This window comes from Electrona antarctica, assembly GCF_951216825.1.
Source record: "Electrona antarctica genome assembly, chromosome: 21".
Lineage (NCBI taxonomy): Eukaryota > Metazoa > Chordata > Actinopteri > Myctophiformes > Myctophidae > Electrona > Electrona antarctica.
In genome coordinates this window covers 12,868,682-12,894,202 of record NC_136802.1, presented here as the reverse complement: position 1 = coordinate 12,894,202, position 25,521 = coordinate 12,868,682, and the positions used below count along the sequence as shown (strand labels likewise).

The window sequence follows — 25,521 nt, the reverse complement described above, 5'->3', positions numbered from 1 at the left end:
TTTTGCATTTTGCGCTTGTGCATCTGCTACTTTTGATACTTTGACGCTGTAGTATGATCGCGTAGGGCATTCATTTATATAAGAAAAATAGAATATAGAGATATGAGGCTTCTGCTCGACAGCGACAATATGATATGTGAATGTCCATATCAAGGCTAACGGCCATGGGAACGCTAGGGAGCAAGTTCAAAGCAGAGCAATTTTAAAACATGTAGTGGAGTAATATTTGACCACGTAATATCTACTATGACTCAAGTGCTGGGGTTGAGGACTTTGTCCACCACTGCGTCTGACAACAAAGTGACCATTTCTGCAGACAGACACCAGTGGCAAGGCATCTGAGACCAGGGCAAATTCTCTCTCAAGTGGCTGCCTGTGATTATCAGGCTTGAGCAGTCAGTGTTGCTCATTGTGGCAGACACAAAAGGGGGCAGTCTGAAGAAGGGATAGAAAAAAAGTCCTATCCCTTCGAACATAAACTATAAGGATATTAGATATCCCTTAATTGTTTTATTTTTTTGTTTTATTATTATTTTAAATCTAGTTCTTCCTTTATTTCCTTTGCCTGTTCATTTATGTTTTAATATGTTCGAAATAAATAAATAAATGAAATGAAAGTCTGAAGCTGAGAGCGTGTATGATTTCTCAAGTCGGCCTTAAGGTCAGAGTTCTGTACAGTATAAAGCTAGGACGTGTATTTAACTCTCCAGAGCATGAGACCTACAGTACAGTAGCAGTACAAGGGTTATTGTTTTCATTTTAAATACAGTATTGTGAATGTGTTACTATTTTAGACCATGAATCAGCCTCTTAGGAGCTCTAGGGCTCCATTTTCGTCACCGCTAAACCCCTTATCCCTAAACTTCTTTGCCTATTTTTACTATTTTGCAAAACATTTTGGAATAGTTAAAATGGTCAGTCTACAAGCTCGCAACGTGTCAATGTAGATTGGCTAGTTGAACTATTCAAAAATGTTCTTCAAAATAGTAAAAAAAAGGCAAAGAAGTTTAGGGATAAGGGGTTTAGCGGTGACGAAAATGGAGCCCCTAGTCTTTTTCTCTACTGCTTACTACTGTATGTTCCTTATGTCTTTACTTAGTTTGTTTTTCACATGAAATGCATATTTAATGGTAGCCTAGATATGTCCTGATTGAAACAGGACTAAGGGCTCTATTTAAGCGATCCATGGCAGCAATGGCACATGGGGCTCCATTTTCGTCACTGCTAAACCCCTTATCCCTAAACTTCTTTGCCTTTTTATACTATTCTGCAAAACATCTTTGAATAGTTAAAATGGTCTACAAGCTCACAATGTGTCAATGTAGATTGGCTAGTTGAACTATTCAAAAATGTTTTTCAAAATAGTAAAATAAGGCAAAGAAGTTTAGGGATAAGGGGTTTAGCGGTGACAAAAATGGAGCCCATGGTCTACTACTCTCTAGGGCATGGCATCAGCACATTTGGGTGTTTCTAATGCCACCACTGATAGTAAAACAGTACATAATACGGGCTCAAAGTGAGGCACAGGGTGCAATGGGGTTATACTTTTTTTTCTCGAGAAAGGCCATTCGTTATTATTGGGGGAATATTATACTGTATTTAGTGTGTGTGTGTGTGTGTGTGTGTGTGTGTGTGTGTGTGTGTGTGTGTGTGTGTGTGTGTGTGTGTGTGTGTGTGTGTGTGTGTGTGTGTGTGTGTGTGCGTGTGTTTGCGAGTGAAATTAGACAAGCCCATGTTTTGTTGCCATGAAGCTAAGAGGTTTCAAAACAAACTTATTTCTAGTGCTTGCATTTGTTCATTCATTTTGTTCACATTCATTACTTTTTGTTCTTCACTTTTTAGAAGAAAGAAAAATGTCCTACTGTACTCACCACTGCATAGTTCATCAAATTATGAAAAACTATGTGCATGAATGGCACAAAGTCAGAGTCCAAAGGGGATCTTTTTTTCCTGAGAAATATGAACATTATATGTGGACCCCCCCCCCCCCCCCCCCCCCCCCCCCCGCCCCAGGCCAAACAAATGAATTTAAATTAAGAGCAGCTGCAGTTGTCATGGAAGAAGACATTGGCATGTATTGTGTGTCCTTGAAAGCCAGCCTGCTTACTTAAAAGGACTATGGCATCTGTCACACTGACAGCAATTATGTCTCCCAACAGTGGTTTACGCTCAGCACTTTCACAACCTTGAAGGCTTGCTTTGAGTTGCTCACCAAGTGCAGAGAAATAAATGAGTCTTCTCTTTATCCCTTTATGAATGGCATAAAACAAGAGATCACCAACCGTACAGTATTTCCGTCAGCCGTGAATCTATCTTCTAGCCAGCCCAGCAGACAAAAGCAGGTGTTGGAGACAAACAACCAAACTTATATTTATTATGCCCGTGGTTGGGGAGTGGTGGAAATAAAAGTATTACATTTTTATACTTGAGTAAAAGTATCAATACTGCAATGTAGAAACACTGTTACGAGTAAAAGTCCGGAATTCAACATTTACTTGAGTAAAAGCACAAAAGTATTGGTATCAAAATGTACTTAAAATACCAAAAATAGATAGTACTCATCATGCAGAATGTCCCATTTCGCAAGTTTTCATCAACTTATACAGTTGATTGTTGTATTGTATAAAAATCTTTTGAAAACAGCAGATCTACAACCGCACAACGTGTCGCAGGGACGTGCACACATAGGGGCGACTCACACGGTCGCAACAGATTGATGTATGCTTGTTGTATGAGATGTATAGCTGATGCAAGCTCGCAATGCATTTCCAATGGGAGTCACATGGTTTGACACAACATTTGTGTTGTATGAGGGGGAGGGGGGCAGTCGAAACACAGCCGAAAGCCATACAACAGCTTGTAGTCCAAAATGTTGTATCAAACCATGTGACTTCTATTGGAAATGCACTGGGGTGGCCATGACACTTACATCTTGCTTACATCTAGCATGCATCAATGTTGTATGATAGATCGAAAGGTGTGAGTGAGGCCTTAGACATCAAAGGGGGCTTCAGCCCATGCCCTTTTACCTGTCTGTAAAACAACTGCCCTTTCCAGACCACTCTTTTCCATGCTGTAAGGCAGCATTCAGGAGAATTCCTTTTTTTTCACCGAAGTCTCCTGAACTTGAATGCAGCATTTTGCGCTGAACACATGTGTTTAGAAATCCAGGTCGTTACACCGCATCTCCACTAGCTAAAGAGTGCTGAGTAAGGGTTGCGCCCCGAAAATAGCTGATCTACAAGCTCGCAACGCGTCGCAGCGCGACGCGTTGTGAGCTTGTAGATCTGCTATTTTAGTCCAAAAGTGCCCTCTTACGGGATGTCAGCCCCTGCCTCTCTAACACTCTCTGCACATCCCTGACGTGTCGCATTGTAACTAGTAACTAAAGTTTACTTTTCACAATATTTGTCTCTGAGATGTATTGGAGCAGAAGTACTGAAAACTACTCCAATAAAGTAGAAATACCTAACCTAAGTACCTAAGTATGGTAGGCTACTTGTATACTTAGTTACTTTGCACCACTGCTGGTTGTTGAGTGTCGTTTTATGGTGTTTTGTATTCTGTGTGTCAGCAAGAATACAGTTAGACATCGCAGGCCCAAAGTTATTTTCAGAGTGGAGTGAGGTTGGAAAAGGTCAAACCTTTGCAGGCCAGGAAGCCACAGCAGCAAGTACAGTACAGTATGCAGCTGTCGGGTAATTCAGACAGCTGCAAATATTCATGTTATAATGCTTAAATTAATGCTTGGTCGTACAACAGTGTTGCACACCAAAAATAGCAAAGACAACAAGCTGCCATATGACAAAGTATTTATGAACGGCAAAAAGAAAAAAGCCTGATGTCCTCAGCGACCTGCATCAGCTTTGTTTAAGACAATTCCGAAACTGTTTTGCTTTGTATAATGTATATTTTATGAGATGTAATTGCTAGTCACTTTGTTGATTGCTAACAGAGACTTTTATAACATTACCAATTCCAGTGTGTGATCACCCATGGGGTGTGTGATGTGAGGTGATTAGCGGTGATTACATGCACCTGCACTATGTCACCACTCCTTTAAAAGGAACTTAACATTCAGACACTCTCCACACTAATGAAGGCTGGATAGCCCAAACGTTTTGTCTCCTGTCTCCAAAATGCAAGAATAAATGACTGAAATGCAGTCTCGGTGTGTGCGACCCATTACCGTTATTTATATCATATGACAAAATATAAATCAGACTTTTTTTTTTTTTCTTTGGTCTGGCCTTTGGAGGCTTAATGCCAGACTAGTGTCTAAATAGGGAAGGGTGAAGACTAACGCCGGGGCTCCATTGGACGCGTCAGCGTTGCGTCTCTGTCACCGTCAGGGAATGTTCCCTTTTTAATCAATGAAGGGTGGCTCCACTGCCTACGATGCGTTGCGTTGCGCTGCGTTCGGTGACTGCTTTAAAATTGCCCCGGTTCGTTTTTTGACCCGCGTCACACGCGTCCAGTGGAGCCCCGCCGTAACCAATGTGATCAGATGATGACCACGAGGAGATAGAATGAACGATACATTTGGCAGCAAATTTTGGTTTTAGTCATAGTCTTTTGAATAGTTTTCATTTAGTCTTAGTAACATTTTAGTCCCCTGGAATGTTTTAGTGTTAGTCGACTAAATATCATAAGATTTTAGTCGACTAAATCAACAGTTGATTTAGTCGACTAAAATGTATTTTGGCGGGCCTTGATGCCGTCGTAATGGCTGATTTTACACTTGCTGAAAATAGCAGATCTACAAGCTCACAACGCGTCGCAGCGCGACACGTTGTGATATTGTAGATCGGCTATTTTCAGCATGCAACCAAGTGTAAAATGACTTATACTGGATCTCTTGTCCACTAGTACCTTTCTAACATTTTAGTCTAGTTTTTATTTGTTGACGAAATTGTCAATATATTTAGTCTTAGTTTTAGTCATCGTAGCTTAGTTTCCATTTAGTTTTCATCAGTGAAAAAAGTCGAACATTTTGCGCCTTAGTATTAGTCGACGAAATCAACACTGCTCGTGAGCTACGTTTTTTCCATGACTGGTTAATAATGGAGTTAAGTTCAGCTAATTGCTGATGGCAGCTGTGCATCTTCTTGCACTCCGGAGGATGGACCCTACTGATTATCGGTGACTCCATGGCCGTTCCTCTGGAGCCACCTGTAGGCCAAAACCAAGCCCCCAGACCCTGGTGGTCAAATATGGGATTGCAATACTTCTGCATTTAAAACTCCTCTGCTAATTGAAGCCCATAGTGCGCCTGCTCGGTGCTCAAGTCAAACGCAGGTCAGCAACTTTCATTGAAATTAATAGCTGGGGGTGGGGCAGTCCGTCCTCTAGATACTGTACATAACACAAGACATCTTGAAATGGCCAGATTGCCATGAAACTGGAGCAGCAGCATGACCACAAGGGGACACACAAAGAGCTTTTCAGCTCTTAGTCTTGTTACAACTATTAGGAGGGATGTTTCACTATATTGGACCACCGCATTACACTGATTATATAGAATTGTGGAATTTGTGGCCAATGACGTAGTTTTGTTTCAACTAAAGTAATACGATACACTGTGATTTCTGGCCTCTGTGCTGATATATCGGTATAGCGGCCTAATTTTAACATCCTGCCAACTGGCTTTGGTGGAGCCGTGTTCATTTTTTTTAATGTTTAAAGTTATGAGCACTGCTCATTGAGCAGTATACTGTAGACATTTCCCTCTCAACTTTCTGGGGATTGCGCATGATCTGCAGGAAACTTTGCAGACACAAATATTAAATGAAAACTCCTGTCTAAAGGTCAGTGAATAAGGCTCCGTGAGCATCTCACATCAGCGACGCACAATAACTAATCATCCAAACACTAGACTACATGTACATCTTTGAACCGTCACAGATCTCCTCTCAACTCCCCGCTGCCGAATGCACTGTAGCGTGCGCTACGCCCTGAACCGTGAGCTATATCGCACACGGTGCCAGGACCCAGCTGTAGGCCCGCAGGGCAGGCGCGGCTCTCTCTCCTGCTCCGTTGCTCATATCCTGCGGCAGATCATGCACTGAAGGGCCCATGGGTGTGTGTGTGTGGGGGGGAGGTGTGGAGGAAGTGTTCAGGGACACGGAGAGAGAGTAGAGAGAAAGAGAGAGAGCGTGTCTGTCTGGCAGTGCCTAACAAGCACTACGGCCAAGTTATTAAAAGAGAGATCATAATGAGAGAATACGGACAGGGAGAATTCAACCGTAATCAAGATGGGCAGCTGGAACAACGTGAATGATTCATTGTTCATGCAGGGATGCGTTCAATCACTCACTCACACACTCCACTCCGGCTCCGCTCTGTTTATCTGCCTTTTTTATTTGTTCATTTACTCCGTCCATCCGCTTTATTTATCAGTTTACTAGCGCTATTCATCAGCTCCATCTTATACCTCCTTCCCGGCCCGTCAGTGGAGCGGGCCGGGTCCTTGACTGCTGTTTGGAGGTCAGCCCATTCTTCACAACAGGAGTGGAAGACAAAACTCTCTTACAATGATAGAGGGGTCTATTACAACCTGGCTGTGTGTTATGTGTCTGTGCGCGTGTGCGAGTGTGTGTGTGTGTGTGTGTGCGCGTGTACGTAGGCAGGCCTGACCTCGATGATCAAGAGAGTCTGATTCGACGACTACCAATCTCTCCGTGAAATCACGCATGCTTTGACTGAGAGATTGGTCTAAGATTGACTGAGAGATTGGCCTAAGATTGACTGAGAGATTGGCCTAAGATTGACTGAGAGATTGGCCTAAGATTGACTGAGAGATTGGTCTAACCTGGCCACTCATCAACCACGTATGACTGAGTAGGTCTACCATCCCTTATGTCACCGGACCTTGGTAATGAATAGGTAAGCCTTGCTGGGCCATGACATGAGGCCCATAGGGCACAAGCCTACTCTCCTGTTTCTGTAGTGTGAGGCGGCTTGATGTACAAGTACATCCCCTGGATATGACGCTAGCAGGGACTTACCCCAATCCAACCCTTGATGCTGAGTTCCAAGCAGGGAGGCATTGGGTCCAATTTTTCAAAGTCTTTAGTATGACCCGGCCGGGGATCGAACCCCGACCTCTCAGTCCCAGGGCAGACACTCTAAACACAAGGCCACTGAGCTGGTTGGTAATGATATATTGAATTGCTTACAGTGAAATCCTTACCGTTTATCTAAGCCACTGTGTTAAATTGACACACATTTGTGACATGCAAATACATACAAAAAAAATAAAGCTTACCTAGTCTGTTGTCCAGTGCCCCAAAATCCAGGGAGTACTTGACCACGTGGTAATTGTTCCACACATACAGCAGATTGTCCCTGGGGTTGTAATCCACGGCAGCGATGTACTGGTATGAGTTTGGGAAAGGGATGTCCAGGAAACCGTCTTTGCTTAGCTCTGTGTTGAAGATGTAATCAATTTTGTTCCCAGTTGCCTCATTGTCGTCGTCCTCGTACACCGACTTCACCACATAGAGGATTCCACAGATCATAAAGGCGTTGGAGGCAGAGCGCTTGTCGTAGGCCGTGTCCCAGGTCCCCTCCACGCGCAGCGTGTACGGATTCAGCTGGCTGATGACGATCCGCCCGTTGTTCTGCTCCGTGGCGTAAATAACCCACAGCCCGTTTTCGTCCACCGCCAAGTCGATGTCCGACTTCCCTCCCCAGCGGTATGGCGACGTGTCGTGGTAGTTGGCGTTGGCGATGATGGCCTCGCCGCTCTTGATGCGAGTCCGCAGGTCGAACTTGACGATGTTGCGAGTGCGCTCCTTGTTGAAAAAAAGCGCCCCGTCGTAAACGACGAAACCTGTTCCGTCGACGCGGTGCGGGAGCTTATACGTCGTCGTTGGTCTTCCGGCGATGAAGTCTTCCTTGGAGGAGTACTCGGTCAACGTGTCTGTGCGGTAAGGCGTCCAGGGCATGTAGTAGATCTTGTCAGAAGCCTGAAGGGGATCTTTGCACCAGGCTCCAGACTGGTGGTCCGATTCAAAGAGGTGTTCGCTCTGGTACACCCCTCGCAGAAGCCCTGGGCACAGGAATACTGAGGAGCCAAAAATGGGAAAAAGACAGAGCAGAGAGTTACTTTGGTATGTATGCAAGAGGAGCCTTGTGAGGTATTATACTGCAGACAACACAATGCAAAGACGATCAACTCTGAAGCTCATTCCTGTCCAATGCAAAGGGTCAAGAGGTTGAGCTGCCGTATGTAATTTTCATCAGGGTTGAGGCGGTTCTACTCAAATTCATTAAAGAAGATTGTGTAATCCTTACCATTTGCCTCCAAAATAACTAATATTCTGATTCACAGACACATCATGACCTATATTATTTGAAGGTGTGCAGTAATTGCAATCACTTAAATTTGTTTCCATATTTTGTAATTATGCAAGTCTAAATCCACTACATGTGTCCCAGCAGTCCTTGACCCTGATGACAATTAGCATACAGAATAATAGCACATGTACACCAACATGATGGGGGGGAAATGTGATGTGCAGGCAAAATGTTATACAGATCAACAGTACAACACACACACACACACACACACACACACACACACACACACACACACACACACACACACACACACACACACACACACACACACACACACACACACACACACACCTTAATCTCATCAACGCTCAAGTCATATTGCCTCTTTCTCTTCTGACAAAATATAATTTCAGAATAGCTGAGGAGCCAGGTCAGTGTACAGCATGAAAATGACTACAATGTAACCATCTCATTACAGCCACTCAGTCATATCAAATATTCTGTCACGAGTCGTTAAGAAATAACAGCCAATAGAGATAACATTACACAAACCCAATATTACAAGATTTTGATAAATGGTACACTGTGATTATTGGCAGCAGCTGCCCCCTACCGGGGCATGGACACAGTAATTACTCAATCCATGTAATGATATGAGTCTATTTCCCATTATTTCAGCCATATTCAGATCTTATTTGTCTGAGGCATGATTTACTATTCCGCCACACTAAACTAATTACTTCATGCAAACTGCATGAAGGCCAGTGGATGGGCTGATTACATTTGAGTATGGATTCTACTGGACTTCTAAGTCAATTTAAAGCTGCCCGTCTTTACAGAAGAGCTTTAGAAAAGGCTTCTTCTGATATGAAATTTAAATAAAGGGAGGGTAGTTTTATATGTCCCAGAGGAGACGATCAAAGCGAGGCTTTGCCAATGAGGGAGCATAATGTCTGCTTAAAATGTCTGTATAAGTAGCCTCCTCGTTCACTTAGGCAGTACAGCAAGGTATGAAGGTCTACCGTACAATATATATTAGCTGCAGTTAACAATAACACTTTTACTGATACATTAGGATTTCTTCTGCCAAATAATATTGGCAAGAGATGCTTTGTCAAAAGTGTCCAATTGCTTCGGCGAAATGTTTGGGGGAAAAAAAGAGCCCTTTGGCCGAGAGCTTTTGGCTCCGCTTAATACTCAAAGGCTGGTGGAAAATAAAGATAAAGGATTAAGACGACATTTTTGAGGTCTGAGTTATGGGGTGGGCCAGGGTACATCAACAAACAACAACCAAAACACACACAGCTGAAAGCTCCTTTCGTTCAGGCACAGGCTGGGAGCCTGACACAGCGTTGACAGGTTCTATCCGGAGATCCGTCTAGCGGAGGGGAAATGCTGCGTTTCTCAGAAGGAGAGAGGTAGAGAGGGTTGTGGTTTTACCATTCCTCTGTAATCACTTAAGACTAAACATGTTGTCTACCTGCCTGCCGGTGAGAAATGTGGCGTGATACATGGTGACGACATCGCGCCTCGGCACGCACCTGGGCACGCACCTCGGCAGTTGGGCTGCTAAACCGCTATCTTTCGAGAATAAAGCCTAAACTAATAATCCATTAAGACCTGAGGCCGATTATATAAATGGCTTCTGAACTTCTAAACACTAGACGCCAAATAACGTGACACAGATGCTTTCACTGATGCATTTATAACTGATGTACTGTAAGCACACCAGAGATGGAAGCGTGAATGACAGAAAACATGATGACTTTCATGGGGAACTTCCAAACAAAATGTTTCTATAAAAGCATTGTTTATGCTCCTACTTTTCATTAATACGCTGTATGATATTGTTCGGTTTTCTGTAGATTAGGCAGAGCTATATTATATATATTAGCTACACTTGGGAGCTGATATGTGGCATAGATTGTGATTATTAAAGTGTGATTTATCTATGCATGTACAGTATGTGCTTAATTTGTTTCTTGTGCTGCGTTTCAATGCGTCTGTGACCTTACTTCCCTTCGGCATTCACGTGATAATAGTTTGTTCATTAACGGCTTGCAGATAAAAAGTTGGTTTGAATATGTTTCATAGCAAGATTCTTAACTGCCTTTTCATTTCAATAATTGCACATTTCACCTTGGATCTTTGAAGTTAACTTGCTGCAATGTGGCTTGGTGACAATTTCCCCGAGTAGGGAAAATATTGCATTAGAAACACAATGCCCTGGGGCAGCGCTGCAAACCCAGGGCTCTGTAACACAGCATTGTGCAGGGCAGATAAGATGCCTAGTAGGAATATTAATATCTATGATCTTTCTCCAATATTGACTGGCTATTCCCTGTAGGCTATAGCCCTCGTCATGTTAGAGCTATAATCAAAAATGCTGACACCTTATTGAACAAGCTATTGATCTCTTTATACACCTCTACTTTAATATTATGCAGCTGAGGAGGCAACAGCAGAATAACTTTGGGTTATTAATAATAGGTTTATTTTTTAAGCTAGGAAAGCTATATTGTAATAAAGCTGTTGGTCTGTTATATATTAAGCAATTTAATCGACAGATAAATTGGTCCTGCGTTGTGTTCAATATTTCTGATAATGCTGCCTTGATAGTTATCAATGCAGTTACAGTGGTTAGTTATTGATAGTTAGTTGATATATGCTGCATTTATTTGATTGATAGTTGCTAAAAAATGTTACTCTTTCAACCTCCCTGATGCCTTGGATAAAGGCGCTATATAAATGCACCATTTACCATTATGGTCTAATTTTCCCCATGAAAGACATGCTGGGATTGGAACCACCTTGATGAAACAGACGATGAACACACACCGATGAACAGGAATCAGACCACACGTTGCCATAGCAACCCCATCACCAAGAAGCATGTGCCCATATGGAAAACCCACGTTAAGTAAAGAAGTTGGCATTTAGTTACCTTTTTGCTCCACTTCTATATTTAGGCATGAGGGGGAGAGAAAGACAGAGAAATAAATAACAGTTTAATGATTAGTGGTAATTGGAGAGTATGCTTTCCAGCTAACTTTCAAGAACATGGGGTTAGTGGAATAGACGCACGCAGCATTCAGTGTTGGAAAAGGAGAGAAAAAGTGCAAGTTTCTCTTGTCAACCTGTAGAGAAGAGACAGATTTAATATTATATTAAAGTTGAACAGAACGTAGGCACCAACGTGGGTGGCGCGTGCATACAAGCTTTGGTATGTGGGGGTAAAAAGTTTGACTGTGAAAACTGTTAACACTCCATGTTGTATACAATGCACAAGTGGATGGCAAATAATACTCGGAACGTTAGACTTATATGACTCCTCTTTAAAAAAGACAGGAGTCTTGTTAGTCAGAACTTACTGCCTGCGTTTCCAAGATGGCGCCCGAGTGAACCGGGCAGTGACATTTGCTTTCAGTCTGTTGGAAAATTGCCTATCTCTAAATGTTATGTCTACAGCTGCCAGAGAAACACAAATACACTGTAAATTTCACCCCTTCCTGCAGCACTAGGCATTCACAATGAAGTCTGAGATGTGTACTCAAACTAACAGCTATTGTACACACAGCACTATACAATATTATGTTCTACAGTGCCTACTGCAAACATGGCCGTACACCCTTTGATGTGTTTTACTGGTGTCTCCCAGCTGGTGGGGGCTACCGACAGGCGAACCAGGCATCTGCCCGGCATGCCCGCTCCTGTCCCTTTCCTCCGAATAATCCTAGCTCTAATAAGAGAGGATTAACCTCTGTTACCAGGGCTTACATGGGCCCTCTCCTCCAAATGGAGAGAACACTAGAGACAGGCATCGGGAAGGGTTGAGGAGGGGAGGGGACGGGTGAAAGGGGATGATTGCAGGGGGAGTGGGGGCGGGGGGGCAGGAGGGTGAGAGAGCAAAGGTTGAAAGATGAGAAGGAGGGTTATGAGAGGTAGAGCGCAATATTAAGGTGAGGAAATGACAAAATGACACAGGGACTGAGGTCAGGATATGTCAGGAGAGGTAGAGGTGCTTCACTCTGGCCCCTTTTCCACCGGGTGGTTCCCAATGGGAACCGGTTCAGTTCTTTTTGGTTTTTAGTCCATGAGCCAGAGCTCCAAATTTGGAACGTTAATTATTATGAATTGAGTGTGCAAAACCATACCTATATTAGATTGTTATCACCATGAAACTTCCCCAGTTGAGTACTTACACGAAGACAATGATTTATTTTATTACAAATTTTACATTTTTGAGTAACAACTGGCTTTGTTAGTTTACGTGTCTGTTCGTACCAAAAAAATTGCATGGTTGCTATGGTCACCCAGTTCACACGGGTGTGATTTAATTACGTCAGACATTACGTCAGACCACAGTTGATCAGTCTATATAAGACCTTACACCACTCAGTTCACACGGGTGTCATTTTTAAATATGCAAATGAGGCATTATGTAGGAAGATATGCAAAATAATCGAAAATATGAAAAAGCTACTACTGTGGAAGGGTTATCATTTATTAATGTACTTGTATTGATCCTATAAACAATAGGTCTAGTTTTTCCCACCAATTTTGGAGCTCTGGCTCATGGACTAAGAACCAAAAAGAACTGAACCGGTTCCCATTGGGAACCAACCGGTGGAAAGGGGGTCTCTGTGTCATTATGGTAAAACCGCAATGTAATCGAGACTCAACACTGTCAATACCTGGACGATATCGAGACCTACAGTATAAGGACTGAAATGACAACAGAACCTCCCCAAACGACGCCTCCTCACCTCACCTCCCACACGACAGGGCTATGAAACAGGAGGTTTGGGGGGGGTGATGGTGGGGGGGGGATGGCTGGCTGGCGGTCCTGATTGAGCGAGTGCTAGAACAGCGGCATCATGGGGGACAGAGGGTAATGATCTATAGAAAAAGGCATCATACAGCAGGGTTTGTGCCGGGGAGGTGAGATGAGATCCCTGACATTCCGATATGTAAGTGCCCCCCGTGGCAGCAACGGCTACGCATCCCACCCCGATGGGCTCTTTGACGCCGCCCAACGCAAAGCGGATATGACACAATGTCAATCTCAGTCAAGGTCAGTGCTGGAAAGTAACTAAGTATATTTACTTAAGTACTGTACTTAAAGGGGAATACCACTCATTTTCAACATTTTACTATGTCATTAATATACCTGAGCTAGAGCTAGAGCTGTTGTGTGGAAATAATAAAAAAAAGTCCCCCCATTCTGTGTTTCCTAGAACTGGAGGTCTGAAAAAAACCATTAACATGGTGAAACACATCTTGATGTGTTGCACTTTACTCGAGTATTTACAATACAGTACAGTACTTTTACTTCTACTCCACTACATCTCAGATCCAAATACTGTACTTGTACTCCACTACATTTATTTGAAAACCTTAGTTACTGGTTACTTTGTAGATTTTGATTATTATTACAAAATGGACAGAAACCACTTCAGCGCTACAGTATATACATTTCGACCATTTGAAAATAGCCGATCTACAAGATCACAAAGCATCGCGATACAACGCATTGTGGGCTTGTAGATCTGCTATTTTCAAAATATTTTTGAAAACTTGAAATGAGACATAATGAGTAATACTTTTGTACTTTTACTCAAGTACATTTAGAATTCTGGACTTTTACTTGTAAACTTTTTTGTATTTCTATATTGCAGTATTGATACTTTTACTTAAGTAAAACATTTGAGTATATTTTCCACCCATGCCCCCTGTGGCATCAATGGGTACGCATCCCACCCCCATGGGCTCTTGACACGACCCAATGTCAAGCTCAGCCAAGGTCAAGCTGTCCCCTTCAGACTGCTCCTGGCGTTTTGCTACATGTTTGTTAGCCTGGCCCAGCCTGTATGTATGATTTCTGGTCTAGAGCAGGGGTTCTCAACCCGTGGGTCGCGACCCCTCAGGGGGTCGCCGAATTATTTTGGGGGGTCCCCAAATTATTGGATGGCTGGAAAGTGGAAAGTGGAAATGAAGAGTTTACATAGTACACATAGTACATGCATACACCTTCCCTAATGATTATATCTGGTTTCAGTATTTATTTATGGTGTATGGTCTCTATTATTAAAGGAGCATTCAATGATTTGGAAAAAAACCCGGTCCACCCGGTAACAAGATGTGCACATGCACACGCTCTACAGTGGGGGAAGTACAACAGACCAACAGCACGTGCACCAATGCCCTCCCCACTCGATCATGATTGGAGGAAGGCCCCTCTCATCCTGATTGGATGAAGGCTTTGCCACCCAAAGCGAAACTAGGGTTTTTTTTTACCCCAGGGGCTCACGGGGGACAGGGAGGAACTCCTTATATGGTCAGCACACTTTATAGTAGGGAGGATTATCCAAAAAATAAGAAAAAATAAGTGATATTTGAATTAAGTGAAATCACTGAATATACCTTTAAGGTTATTGTAGCAGTCAATTTATATTGGGGGTCGGGAGGGGGTCCCGAGACATTGCCAAAGCATTTCTTGGGGTCCCCGGCCAAAATCGTTGAGAACCCCTGGTCTAGAGGGGCGGGTGCCGCCAAGATCACGGCGGTAGATCCTATTGGTTCAGCGATCTGAGTGCCCCCCCTCCTCCCCTCCTCGGTAGAAAACAGCGGAGAATAGAGACACACGGGGACTACAAATTTCACGCCCCTAAATGAGACAGCGGCCCCACTTCTGGTCCGTTTCAACGGTGTACTGCAGCTGCCAATGCAATCCCTATGAGAGGCATCATAAAATACCCTAATTTCACTGGTTCATTACTGAGGCTGTAGCGATTTTTTTTGTGTTCCAATAAAGTGTCCCATATGTTTGATTTGTCCTTTTCAATGTCACATACCTGCCATCTCAATATACAACCCACAATGTACTATAATATACTCCATCAGTTTGTGAAAAGTGCTAGCATTGTAAATCTCAAGTCAAAGTGGTCGCACGGTATATACGTCACAGTCGCATCCCTTGAGGTTTTCAATACCCAGATGTATTTGTTGTATTTAATTTATATGCTATGTATTTGTGGAAAATTATCCAAACAGGCTTGCAAGACTAATTATTAATGGTAAATGGTGCATTTATATAGGCGCCTTTATCCAAGGTGCTTGACGCTTTGTGCATCAATTCACCCATTCACACACACATTCATACACCGATGGCAGCGGAAACCATGCAGAGCACCAACCAGCACATCAGGAGCAATTAGGGGTTCAGTGTCTTGCTCAAAGACACTTCGACACTAACTCTGGGGGAGCCCGGGTTCGAGCAGGCAACCTTGCGGTTACCATCCGGCCACTGTACCCCTGAGCCACCGCCGCCCCACCAGGCGTTCATTTTTTAGCCCAATGCGAAAGAAAATAAAAGCCTGGGTACCAAGGCTACATGTTTGATACCGCAAGCACGGGAGCAGCGCATGTCCGACCGTTGTTTCCGTATGTCGGTCCGTTGGTGTGTCTAATCTGCGTGTGCATCCCGTGCTGCTGTACCTACTGCATGTGGCCCAGATATTAACCCATAATTGACCTGAGATCAGATTCTAAAAATGTCTTCTACATCCTGACAGTTTTCTGAAAAACCACTGACATGTTTCTATGTCAGTGGTTCTTCGATTTTTCAAAAATAGCAGAACTACAAGCTCGTAGCGCGCCACTCGGTGGCGCTATGAGCTTGTAGATCTGCTACTTTTCAATAGCTAAAGCATAACATAATGCTAACACCAAAAGGGGTACCCGCCCAAAATGGGTTAATGCACCCTTTGGTGTTGCACTGTGCATGGAAGAGTGGAGAAGAGTATGAAAGCAGAGAGAACGGATAATTGATTCGTTTGAAAGGCTTCTCCACCCTGCTCCGTCACCCCCTTTGTGACCCTAATACGATTTTGGTCACGGCTGTCATTGAGTCGCTAAAAAGCACTCAGCTCTCTCATCCGCTCCTTTTCCTCCTCTCCCCATTCTCTATCTCTCTTCTCTTCCCCTTTTATCCCCCTCTCTCTCTCTCTCTCTCTCTCTCTCTCTCTCTCTCTCTCATTTGAGAAGAACATGATATGAAGAGAGGGGGGGGGGGGGACATTTTTAGGGATAGAATAGAAGAGTATTTGAGGAGACGAACAGGCTCATATAAGAGCAGCCCATTGTACCGTGTACATTTTGACAAAGACGGGATCTAAAAAAGTGACGGCGATGATGACGCATCTGCTCTGTCTGAGGCTCCAGGACACTCGATAAATTGCGGCCCTGAGCTAGGAGGAAGTGCAGCACATGTGCACAGCTTGGGAGGAGCTGTGCACATGTGTCTATGCCATCCAGAATCCACTGCGGTATATAACTGCGCACCAAGGTAAATCATTGGCTGTTTTCATATTGGCCAAGGGCAAAGGCACCGGCTCTTTCCCCATTACCTGCTAATGGAGGTTATGTGAAGCCATAATACAAGAATAGACTTCTCACTGCACTGTGTTACAGTAATGACGGGTGATAATGGGGGTGACGTCTGTTAGCCCGTCGTGTTTCTGTGTAATCAACTTCACAACAACACTGAGCGATGCTGTGCAGGGTTACATCCACATCACAATAAACATTGAGCTGTGCATTTGCAGTGTGAAGAATACAAAGAAAAACGTTGATTACCTTTAACTTAAAGGGATATTTCACTTTCAAAAAAACGTTTGGTCATTTTATCGTCTACTCAGGCTTATGTGAACACCACAGACAGTTGTTAAATTGCTTGATTCTTGATTTAGATGTTTGATATTAACTGCCCCGCCCCCTTCCGATAACAAACCCATTGTAGTTTCAAACTCCATTTTAACCATGTCAGATTAATCAAAATCACCCGTCCTTTTTTATGGTGACTGATACTGCCCTCCTAATACGTGAGGGGGCTGTGTTTTTTCATTTACCGTTTTCATTTATTTTTTAATATTTTTGAGTGTCCTCCAGGACACTCCTCCTGCTCCTGCTTATTACCCAAAACATTATTAAAAATATATGAAAACAGTAAATGAAAAAACACGTTCTCGTCACGTATTAGGAGGACACTAGGAGTCACCAGAAAAAAGGATGGTTGTTTTCGATGAATCTATCATGGTTAAAATGGAGTTAGAAGTTACAATGGGTTTGTATAGGAAGGGGGCGGGCAGCTATACTGAATCAAGCAATTAAAAAACTATCTTTGGTGTTCACATTAGCCTGAGTAAACGATGAAATTACCAAAAGTTTTTTTTGAAAGTGAAATATCCCTTTAAGTGTTCGACAGATTTCTCAACTTGTGCCATATACTTCCAACAGCTGCTTGCCAAGGATAAAAATAAACAACTCTGTACTTCCAAATCATTCATCTTAAAGTTAAACGTTATTTGGGCTTTTTGTTTAATGCAATAGTCCCTTAGAAGCTTTCTGTTATTGCTTGGCAACAGACACCTGGAGCCTCGAGGCTGCTGCATATGAGCTACTGTAAATACTTTCTGTTAGCAGAGAATATTTCACTTGCAATAAGGTACAAAGAACCATACACCAAAAAATAAAATGTCTAGCAGAGCTGTTTCTGTTGTTGACTGTTGAGTACTGTAGGATGATGCTGTTATTTTTGTTATATGTGAAAAAAGGAATAAGGAATGCACACACGCTAATGTCAAAACAAATTCCTATGTGTTTTACACAATGGCAAATAAAGGCATCTGAATCTGAATCTGAATCTGAAATGTAACACCAAACATACTACAGACACTGAACAATGGCTCAATCCTGGGTTTTTTTAAGCCCTATTCAAACATATTTTGAAAATAGCCGAATAGCCAAATACAAGTTAACGTTTTGCACATAATGACATGCCCAAAATAGGGACACCAAGTGGTAAAAAAAAAATGAATGGGACCAGGGACGTGCAGAGTGTTATAGGGGCAGGGGCTGAAATCTCGTAAGAGGGCACTTTTGAACAAAAATAGCGAAAATAGCAGATCTACAAGCTCACAATGCGTCGCGCGAGATGCGGAGTACGACATGGATTTAGAAACAAATTTGTTCAACGCAAAAATGGTGCGTTCCAAGTTCAGGAGACTTTGGGAAAAAAGCTATTCTCCTGAATGCTGCCTTCCGGAATGGCATGGAAAGGAGTGGCATTTGCATTTCTTCCACCATAGTAAATGCTGCATCCGTGGTCTGGAGAGGGCAGTTGTTTTACAGACGGGTAAAAGGGCAGGGGCTGAAGCCCCCTTTGATGTCTATGTGTGCACGTCACTGAATGGGACACATCGGCTCTATGCATTTGCATATACTGTACCAATGTCCTCAAAAAAGTCAAATAATATAATGACATATCAGCCAGCCAATCGGTCGCGGGCTCTGTGCCAGACGTACAAACACAGCTCTACTGTCTCTTACTTAATTGGCCATGCTGCCGTATCGAATCAAATAAACCCCACACACAAGTACCCTATGTACTGTAATGTATCTGAGAGAACTATACCAGTTACTGCCTGGTCCAATTATGCACCATAACCCCATGCAGCTAACCTTCATTACCGTCAGAGAGATGACACTGCCAACGCGCTCTGGCATGTGTGTATAAAAACACCACCTGCCAGTTTAGCCACATACGTGTGCTATACCGCCGGTATGTAATTATTGCAGCACAGCAGCACGCTTCCATGATTCAATTTACACGCCCTATACGGTCATTTGTGAGGCAATTTGCATACAGTATGCTCCATTGTTGAATTCCAGTACCTTGCTGTACTTGCTTGTACCTACTATACAACAATGATGATGATGATGATAATAATAGTAATAATAATTAGTGTGTGTGTGTGTGTGTGTGTGTGTGTACAACAATGATGATGATGATGATGATGATAATAATAATAATAATAATAATAATAATAATAATAATAATAATAATAATAATAATAACAATAATAATAACGCCAACAACGCTGTATTTATTCAAATGAGGCATACTTTTCAAAGCATCATTTTAATCTCTGAACTCACTTGGAATACCTCTCACCGCCTACATTACTTCCTAGCGCTGAACAATGGGGGCCTTTCTTGCACCTCACCAGTCTTGTCTAGTGAGTGACAGTCGTATGGATCTTTATTTCAATAATTAACACTTCTCAATTTCACCCTAATGGCTCAGAGGTGTCCGAATGGTATTATTAGCCGCTAATAGAGATTCATGGTACAGTGGCGGCAATTTATTTATTTATTTCTTTGGTCATATTTCCCTCTTCCAGCCTCTCCCTCTCTCTCTCTCTCTCTCTATCTCTGAACCTACACAGAAAAATCCTGAGTGTTATTTAACTCTCAAAGGTAGGCCGCACGCACACATGAACACACACACACACACACACACACTCACACACACACACACACACACACACACACACACACACACACACACATGCACGCACGTACACACTCAAACCTTTACCCATGAACCCCATCCCAACACCTCCCCTCTCACCCCACCCACAACTTGCTTATAAATTAATGACGCCAATTAGAGGGCTTTGAATAGCATGAGCTTAAATATGGGGGGAGGGGTCACCCAGGCTTCAGTCGCATCTCTCCCTCTCCGCACTCTTTTCCTTCTTTTTTTTTAATCTCGTCCCACATTTCTTCTATAATTTCTCTGCTTTTGCTCTTCTACACTGTCAGGCACTGTCATTACAGATTCCATTTCTCAAAAGCCCCCCGTTTCTCTTTCAACCACCTCTCTCTCTCTCCTCTCTCTCTCCCCTCCCATCGTCTGTTCTCTGTCTCTCTCTCGTTCTCCTCTCCTCCTGCTGGGAAGTAGCTATGCTATCTCATAACCTTGACATTGCAGGAAAGCTCAGTGTGTGTGCATGTACTACTGTATGTACATTGTGAGCGTGTGCACGTGCGTGCCTCCCTCTCTGTGTGAGGGACAGGTGCAAGGACTTGGCGCCCAGCCAACCAGGCATTCACCCGAGACCGGGGGCCGACATTATGGGAGAAAGACAAGTTCCAACACAGGAGAAAACAAAATTAAATAGATTTTTTTTGAGGAGCGTGGCCGCAATTGGAGCAGAAATAACCTAATTGTGCCTCCTAAAACACGTCTTGATTTCCAAGGACCTTGACAATGCAGAGGAGAAGCAAGGAACTGGGGGGGAGTGTGTGTGTGTGTGTGTGTGTGTGTGTGTGTGTGTGTGTGTGTGTGTGTGTGTGTGTGTGAGTGAGAGAGGCCGAGGGAATAAAGAGTGTGTAACAGAACTACACATAGACAGAAGAGAGAGCAGGAAATGGAATAAGTGCTTTGAGTAGTCAGATGTTAAAAAGAACCCCCAAGGAGATCAATCGCTAATTGGAACGGCCTCCCCCCCAACACCCCAAAGAGCTAAATCTTTTTCTGTTACTGTACTATATACTGTACGTGTGTGTGTGTGTGTGTGTGTGTGTGTGTGTGTGTGTGTGTGTGTGTGTGTGTGTGTGTGTGTGTGTGTGTGTGTGTGTGTGTGTGTGTGTGTGTGTGTGTGTGTGTGTGTGTGTTATGTGGCTCTCACACCCTGACTCATGATGCACAATGACACAGTTAGCGTGACATATTTCAGTGACACCAAAAGAAAACGCTAAACATTTCCACATGTACTACATCCACCTCTTTCGCACCGCCGATTTATCCACATTGGTAATCACAGCCCTTTTTTCCTGTGCAATTATCTCGCCCCTCGACTGGAAAAATAATAGGATAAAAGGAAATCCTCATGATGGTCCGTTTCCTGGAATCGTGTATTTCTTATTATAGAGAGTATGCGTGTGACATCATCATCAAACCCGGAAGTTATGCAGGAATGCCTACTGAGTGGCAAAAACTACTTTCTGGCCTTGACAGCCCAGGCATCCAAAAAGACAAGTCATATCTGTTTGAATTAAACAACATTAAACAATGTTAAACTCACTTTGCCTGTTGCTTTGCCACTCGATGTGCCCATTCACTTTAAGCATGCGCATACCCTCTATTATACTACCTCTATGCTATGTGTCCTGGACATCTTTGTCATTTGCTTGCTTAGGCTTGGCTTGGCTTGCTGGCTGTTCACACCTGAGACACAGCTGTCTCCTTGACACAACCGTTTGATGACACAACCCTGTTGCATGGCTGTCTTCTGCCCATGCAACAAGGTTGTCATCATCAAACCACGTGACTCCCATTGGAAATGCATTGCGAGCTGTGCGACACACAGAAGAGACAGGCCACACCGAGGAGACAGCTGTGTCTGTCAGGTGTGAACGGCCCCTTGCTGTCCGCCTGTACCATCGCAGTCTGCATCTCCTCACCACATCACAGCTCTACTGTCCACCACTCCCACCCTCTGCCTCGGCTATGTGCTCATCTTTCTCTGTCTCTCTCTCTCTCTCAGTGACACACCACATGTCCATCTAATCATCCTCATCTCTGCTCTGTCCAGCTTCTCCTGCATGCTCCAACCCTCAGGGGCCCACGTTTCAGTTCCATACGTCATACGACGTCTGACGCGGGCTAGAGTACACTTGCCCTTTTATCTTCAGGGACGAAGCCTTGGATGGCATGAATGGCATGTACGTATGTATTAATAGTATTATATATACAGTATATACTGTATCCCCCCCCCTGCTTTTTCTTGTTCCGGTCCTTTCCAATTGGCCGCGCCGGGGGCCTTGAGGGACAACCTGTGATCTCTGCTGCAGTATGAAGGCCTCCAGGTGCCACAAATCAAGTGTAAGCAGTGGGAGTGCGGTGCGGTGGGCCCTGGTTGTGGGGTTAAGGAGTGGTCAGATATAGCACTGAGTGATGAGGTGGCATTAACGGCTCCCTTCACACATGGACAGCAGTGCATCTGGTCGCTTCCGGTAGCAAAGGAAGAAATAAAAGCCATCCCCTCGGCCTATGGTTGAGCGGCCTAATTTCCGTTGGCGCTATAGCTGCTGTGGAAGGAGTGGCGCTGTGTGTGTGTGTGTGTGTGTGCGTGTGTGTGTGTGTGTGTAAGAGAGAGAGAGAGCCTGTGTGTGTGTGTGTGTGTGTGTGTGTGTGTGTGTGTGTGTGTGTGTGTGTGTGTGTGTGTGTGTGTGTGAGAGAGAGAGAGAGCCTGTGTGTGCGTGTGTGTGTGTGTGTGTGAGAGAGAGAGAGAGCCTGTGTGTGTGTGTGTGTGTGTGTGTGTGTGTGTGTGTGTGTGTGTGTGTGTGTGTGTGTGTGTGTGTGTGTGTGTGTGTGTGAGAGAGAGAGAGAGAGAGCCTGTGTGGATGTGTAGTTTTTGTGGGGATTCCCTGCACTATGGCTTATGACAGCAGATTATTTGAGAGAACTCCGAGGCACAGAATCACTGAACTATTTGCGCGATGTGCTTAGCAGATTTACTGATAAGGTCAGATAGAAAGATCAACAACTCAAGTGGCTTAACCACGTAAGCTTTATTTCCAAAATAGCGAAAACAGCCAATCCACAGGCTCACTGTATCGGTTATATAAAAAACAGCAGGCCGAAGTGCCTATAACAACAGTTGGGGGATTATTGGATGTTTGTACGTTTGGCGTGTTTATGAGCTTAAGCAGAGTCACAATTCAACAATAGCTGAAAGTGAAACAAGATAATTATTAAAGCTGTAATTTGGGACGTTTTTTGTTAATGTTACCAGTCTGTATTAGGTGAAGTATAGTATAGTAACAATATAGAGGGTATGCGCTTACATAAAGTGAGTGGCAAAGTGAGTTTAACGTTGTTTAACGTTGTTTAATGCAATCGGATAGGAGCGGATAGGACTTGTTTGAATGTACAGTATGGGCTGTACAGTAAGACCAGAACGTTTTTTTTGTGGCTTATTTTATATATTTTTTATGGAGGGATAGACAGTAGGCTGACAGGAAATGGGGAGAGAGATGGGGGGGTGAGATGCAGTAAAGGCTGTCGGGATCGGGAGTCGAACCCGTGGCAGACTGCCAGACTGGATTACCAGCCAAGGTGCCTGGACCACTGAGCCACGGCCCAGGCCAGACAGTAGCTTTGTATGCGTCCCCGCATAACTTCCGGGTATGATGATGATGTCACGCGATTATGTCGCACATACCCTCTATAAGTCTGCAGTGGATGGAGGTAGTGTCCCAAACCAAATGTATTTGTGTGTGTGTAATGTGTATGTGTGTGCAGCTGTGCATGTGCAAACGTGCGTGTGATGCATTTCAAGTATTTCACATAATCACATTTCAGCAGTAGTTGCTATTGTATTAACCCCTTGTGCAGCGCACGCACGCACGCAGACGTACAGTTGAAGCTTTAGTTAGTACTACGGTACAGTATATAAATATAACTCGACTCGAAGTACAGTAGCTTGAACCAATAGACACGACGAGGGTTCACAGGTAATGATCATGTCTATACGGGCCTTGAAGTGGCATCCTGGTCACACAGGTGGTGTTTACTGTGGGTGTGACCACTGCGTAATGGGCTCCATAATCACACCACGTTATGCTCAGACTGCACAGTAAGTGATAGCCCGGTGTAGAGTATCAATTTCACCGTTTCACCTGCCAGTGCAAGAGGACTGGGGGGGCTGGTAGCAGGTGCCGGGCGAAATGTGCCAAAGCAATCTGCCCTCTTATTCGATCAGGGTCCGCTTGAAATGGTTAGGTGTGCTATTAGAGATTGATTACTTAGCCATGCGAAATGAATTAAAAACCAATTAGATATGTTGGAAATAAAAACATGGCTAATTGACTGGCAGGTTGCCGCGATGTATCGTCGAGGATTACCGTATTCAATTCAAATCAAAGGCCTGATTGCATGATTATACGTCTTGGCTTGGCTTCCAGGCGCATCTGACAGGGCTAAGCTTCGTCCTGCTGTGCGGCGTACGGTTCTACATTGTCTATATTAGCTGTAAACAGTGGGGGGACTACTACCGCTGCTTTCGGGTTGTCTAAAAACGTGCCTTTTTTAGTATTCTAAAAACATTTGAAAAGAACGATGATAGCCGATCTACCAGCGTTGTGAGCTTGTAGATCAGCTATTTTCACAGCTTTTGCTTGACACTCTTGTACAACAAAGTAGGCCATTAACAATCAAATGGCCTGTATGAATTCATTAATCCGCCACCGCCAACGTTTTTACCTTATTTTGCTGACCCACGGATGAAAACAAAAGCTGGGGGTGTCACAAGGGCCTCTTCTATCTACCGGATGAAAAAATCTGCAATCCGTTCTTTAGTTATCGGCAGTTGGATATAGCTTGTTTTTTACAAAAAAACGCAATCTGGGACAAAAATCGGAGATAGATATATTTTTTAAAAGCTGATAACGTTGTAGTGGGCGGGGTGGAACATTTTAGGTAATTTCCAGTTGAATTCTTCTCTCGAAGTCATAGCATTCATATGTCACCGAAGAGCGCCCTCTGTCTGCTGTCTAGAGCAATCACTGAAAACACCAGATGACATAGATCTGCGTCCACGGCAGCCACACGTTGGATGAAAAGAACAAACATAAAAATGGAGATACAAAGTCTCTGCCGACCGAGATGTTTTGTACACTAGTAATACAGTAGATCTGCTAGTAACATCTCCCTTATATTTCACCTCTCTCACTAACTAAGGGCGGCAGTGGCTCAGGGGTAGAGTGGCTGGATGGTAACCGCAAGGTTGCCTGTTCGAACCCGGGCTCCCCCAGAGTTAGTGTGTCCTTGAGCCAGACATTGAACCCCAAATTGCTCCCGATGTGCTGGCTAGTGCCTTGCATGGTTTCTGCCGCCATCGGTGTATGAATGTGTGTGTGAATGGGTGAATTGATGCACAATCTATGTAAAGCGCCCTTGGATAAAGGCGCTATATAAATGCACCATTTACCATTTAACTTTTCTCCTCCTCTTTCTGCACTGATGTACCCCCTGTGCATAGTGAATTAAGCACATACAAAAAAAGCATCCCCCCCACCACATATTGGAAAAGGGGCGGTGGGGAGAGCTGACCGTTTGCCTGGATCAAGGTCGGTCGATTTGCCATGGAAACAGCACGCAAAGGCACATCTAATTAGTCATAATACTCAGGGGAAAGGAGGGAGGCGGTATGCGAGAGGCAACAGCAGGACATTATAGTAACCAACAGAAAGGTCTCATAATAAAACACCAGCCAAGTCTGGAGAACCCAGATTTGTTGGACTAGGGTCTTTGTGGCACGACACTTTGCCAAAATATTTCGGAATCCAGATGGACTCCGAAATACA

General features: G+C 43.8%; 1 protein-coding gene across 5 annotated transcripts in view; it reads right to left on the bottom strand.

Annotated features, from left to right (window-relative positions):
* The window catches only part of LOC306913665 (adhesion G protein-coupled receptor L3), a 347,671-nt gene that overhangs the window by 125,883 nt on the left and 196,267 nt on the right, over nucleotides 1-25,521 (bottom strand). For all 5 annotated transcript variants that reach the window (XM_079490459.1, XM_079490461.1, XM_079490462.1 and 2 more), the window contains exon 6: nucleotides 7,268-8,068. In XM_079490459.1, coding sequence (XP_079346585.1) covers nucleotides 7,268-8,068 — 801 coding nt within the window. The remainder of the gene's footprint in view (nucleotides 1-7,267; nucleotides 8,069-25,521) is intronic.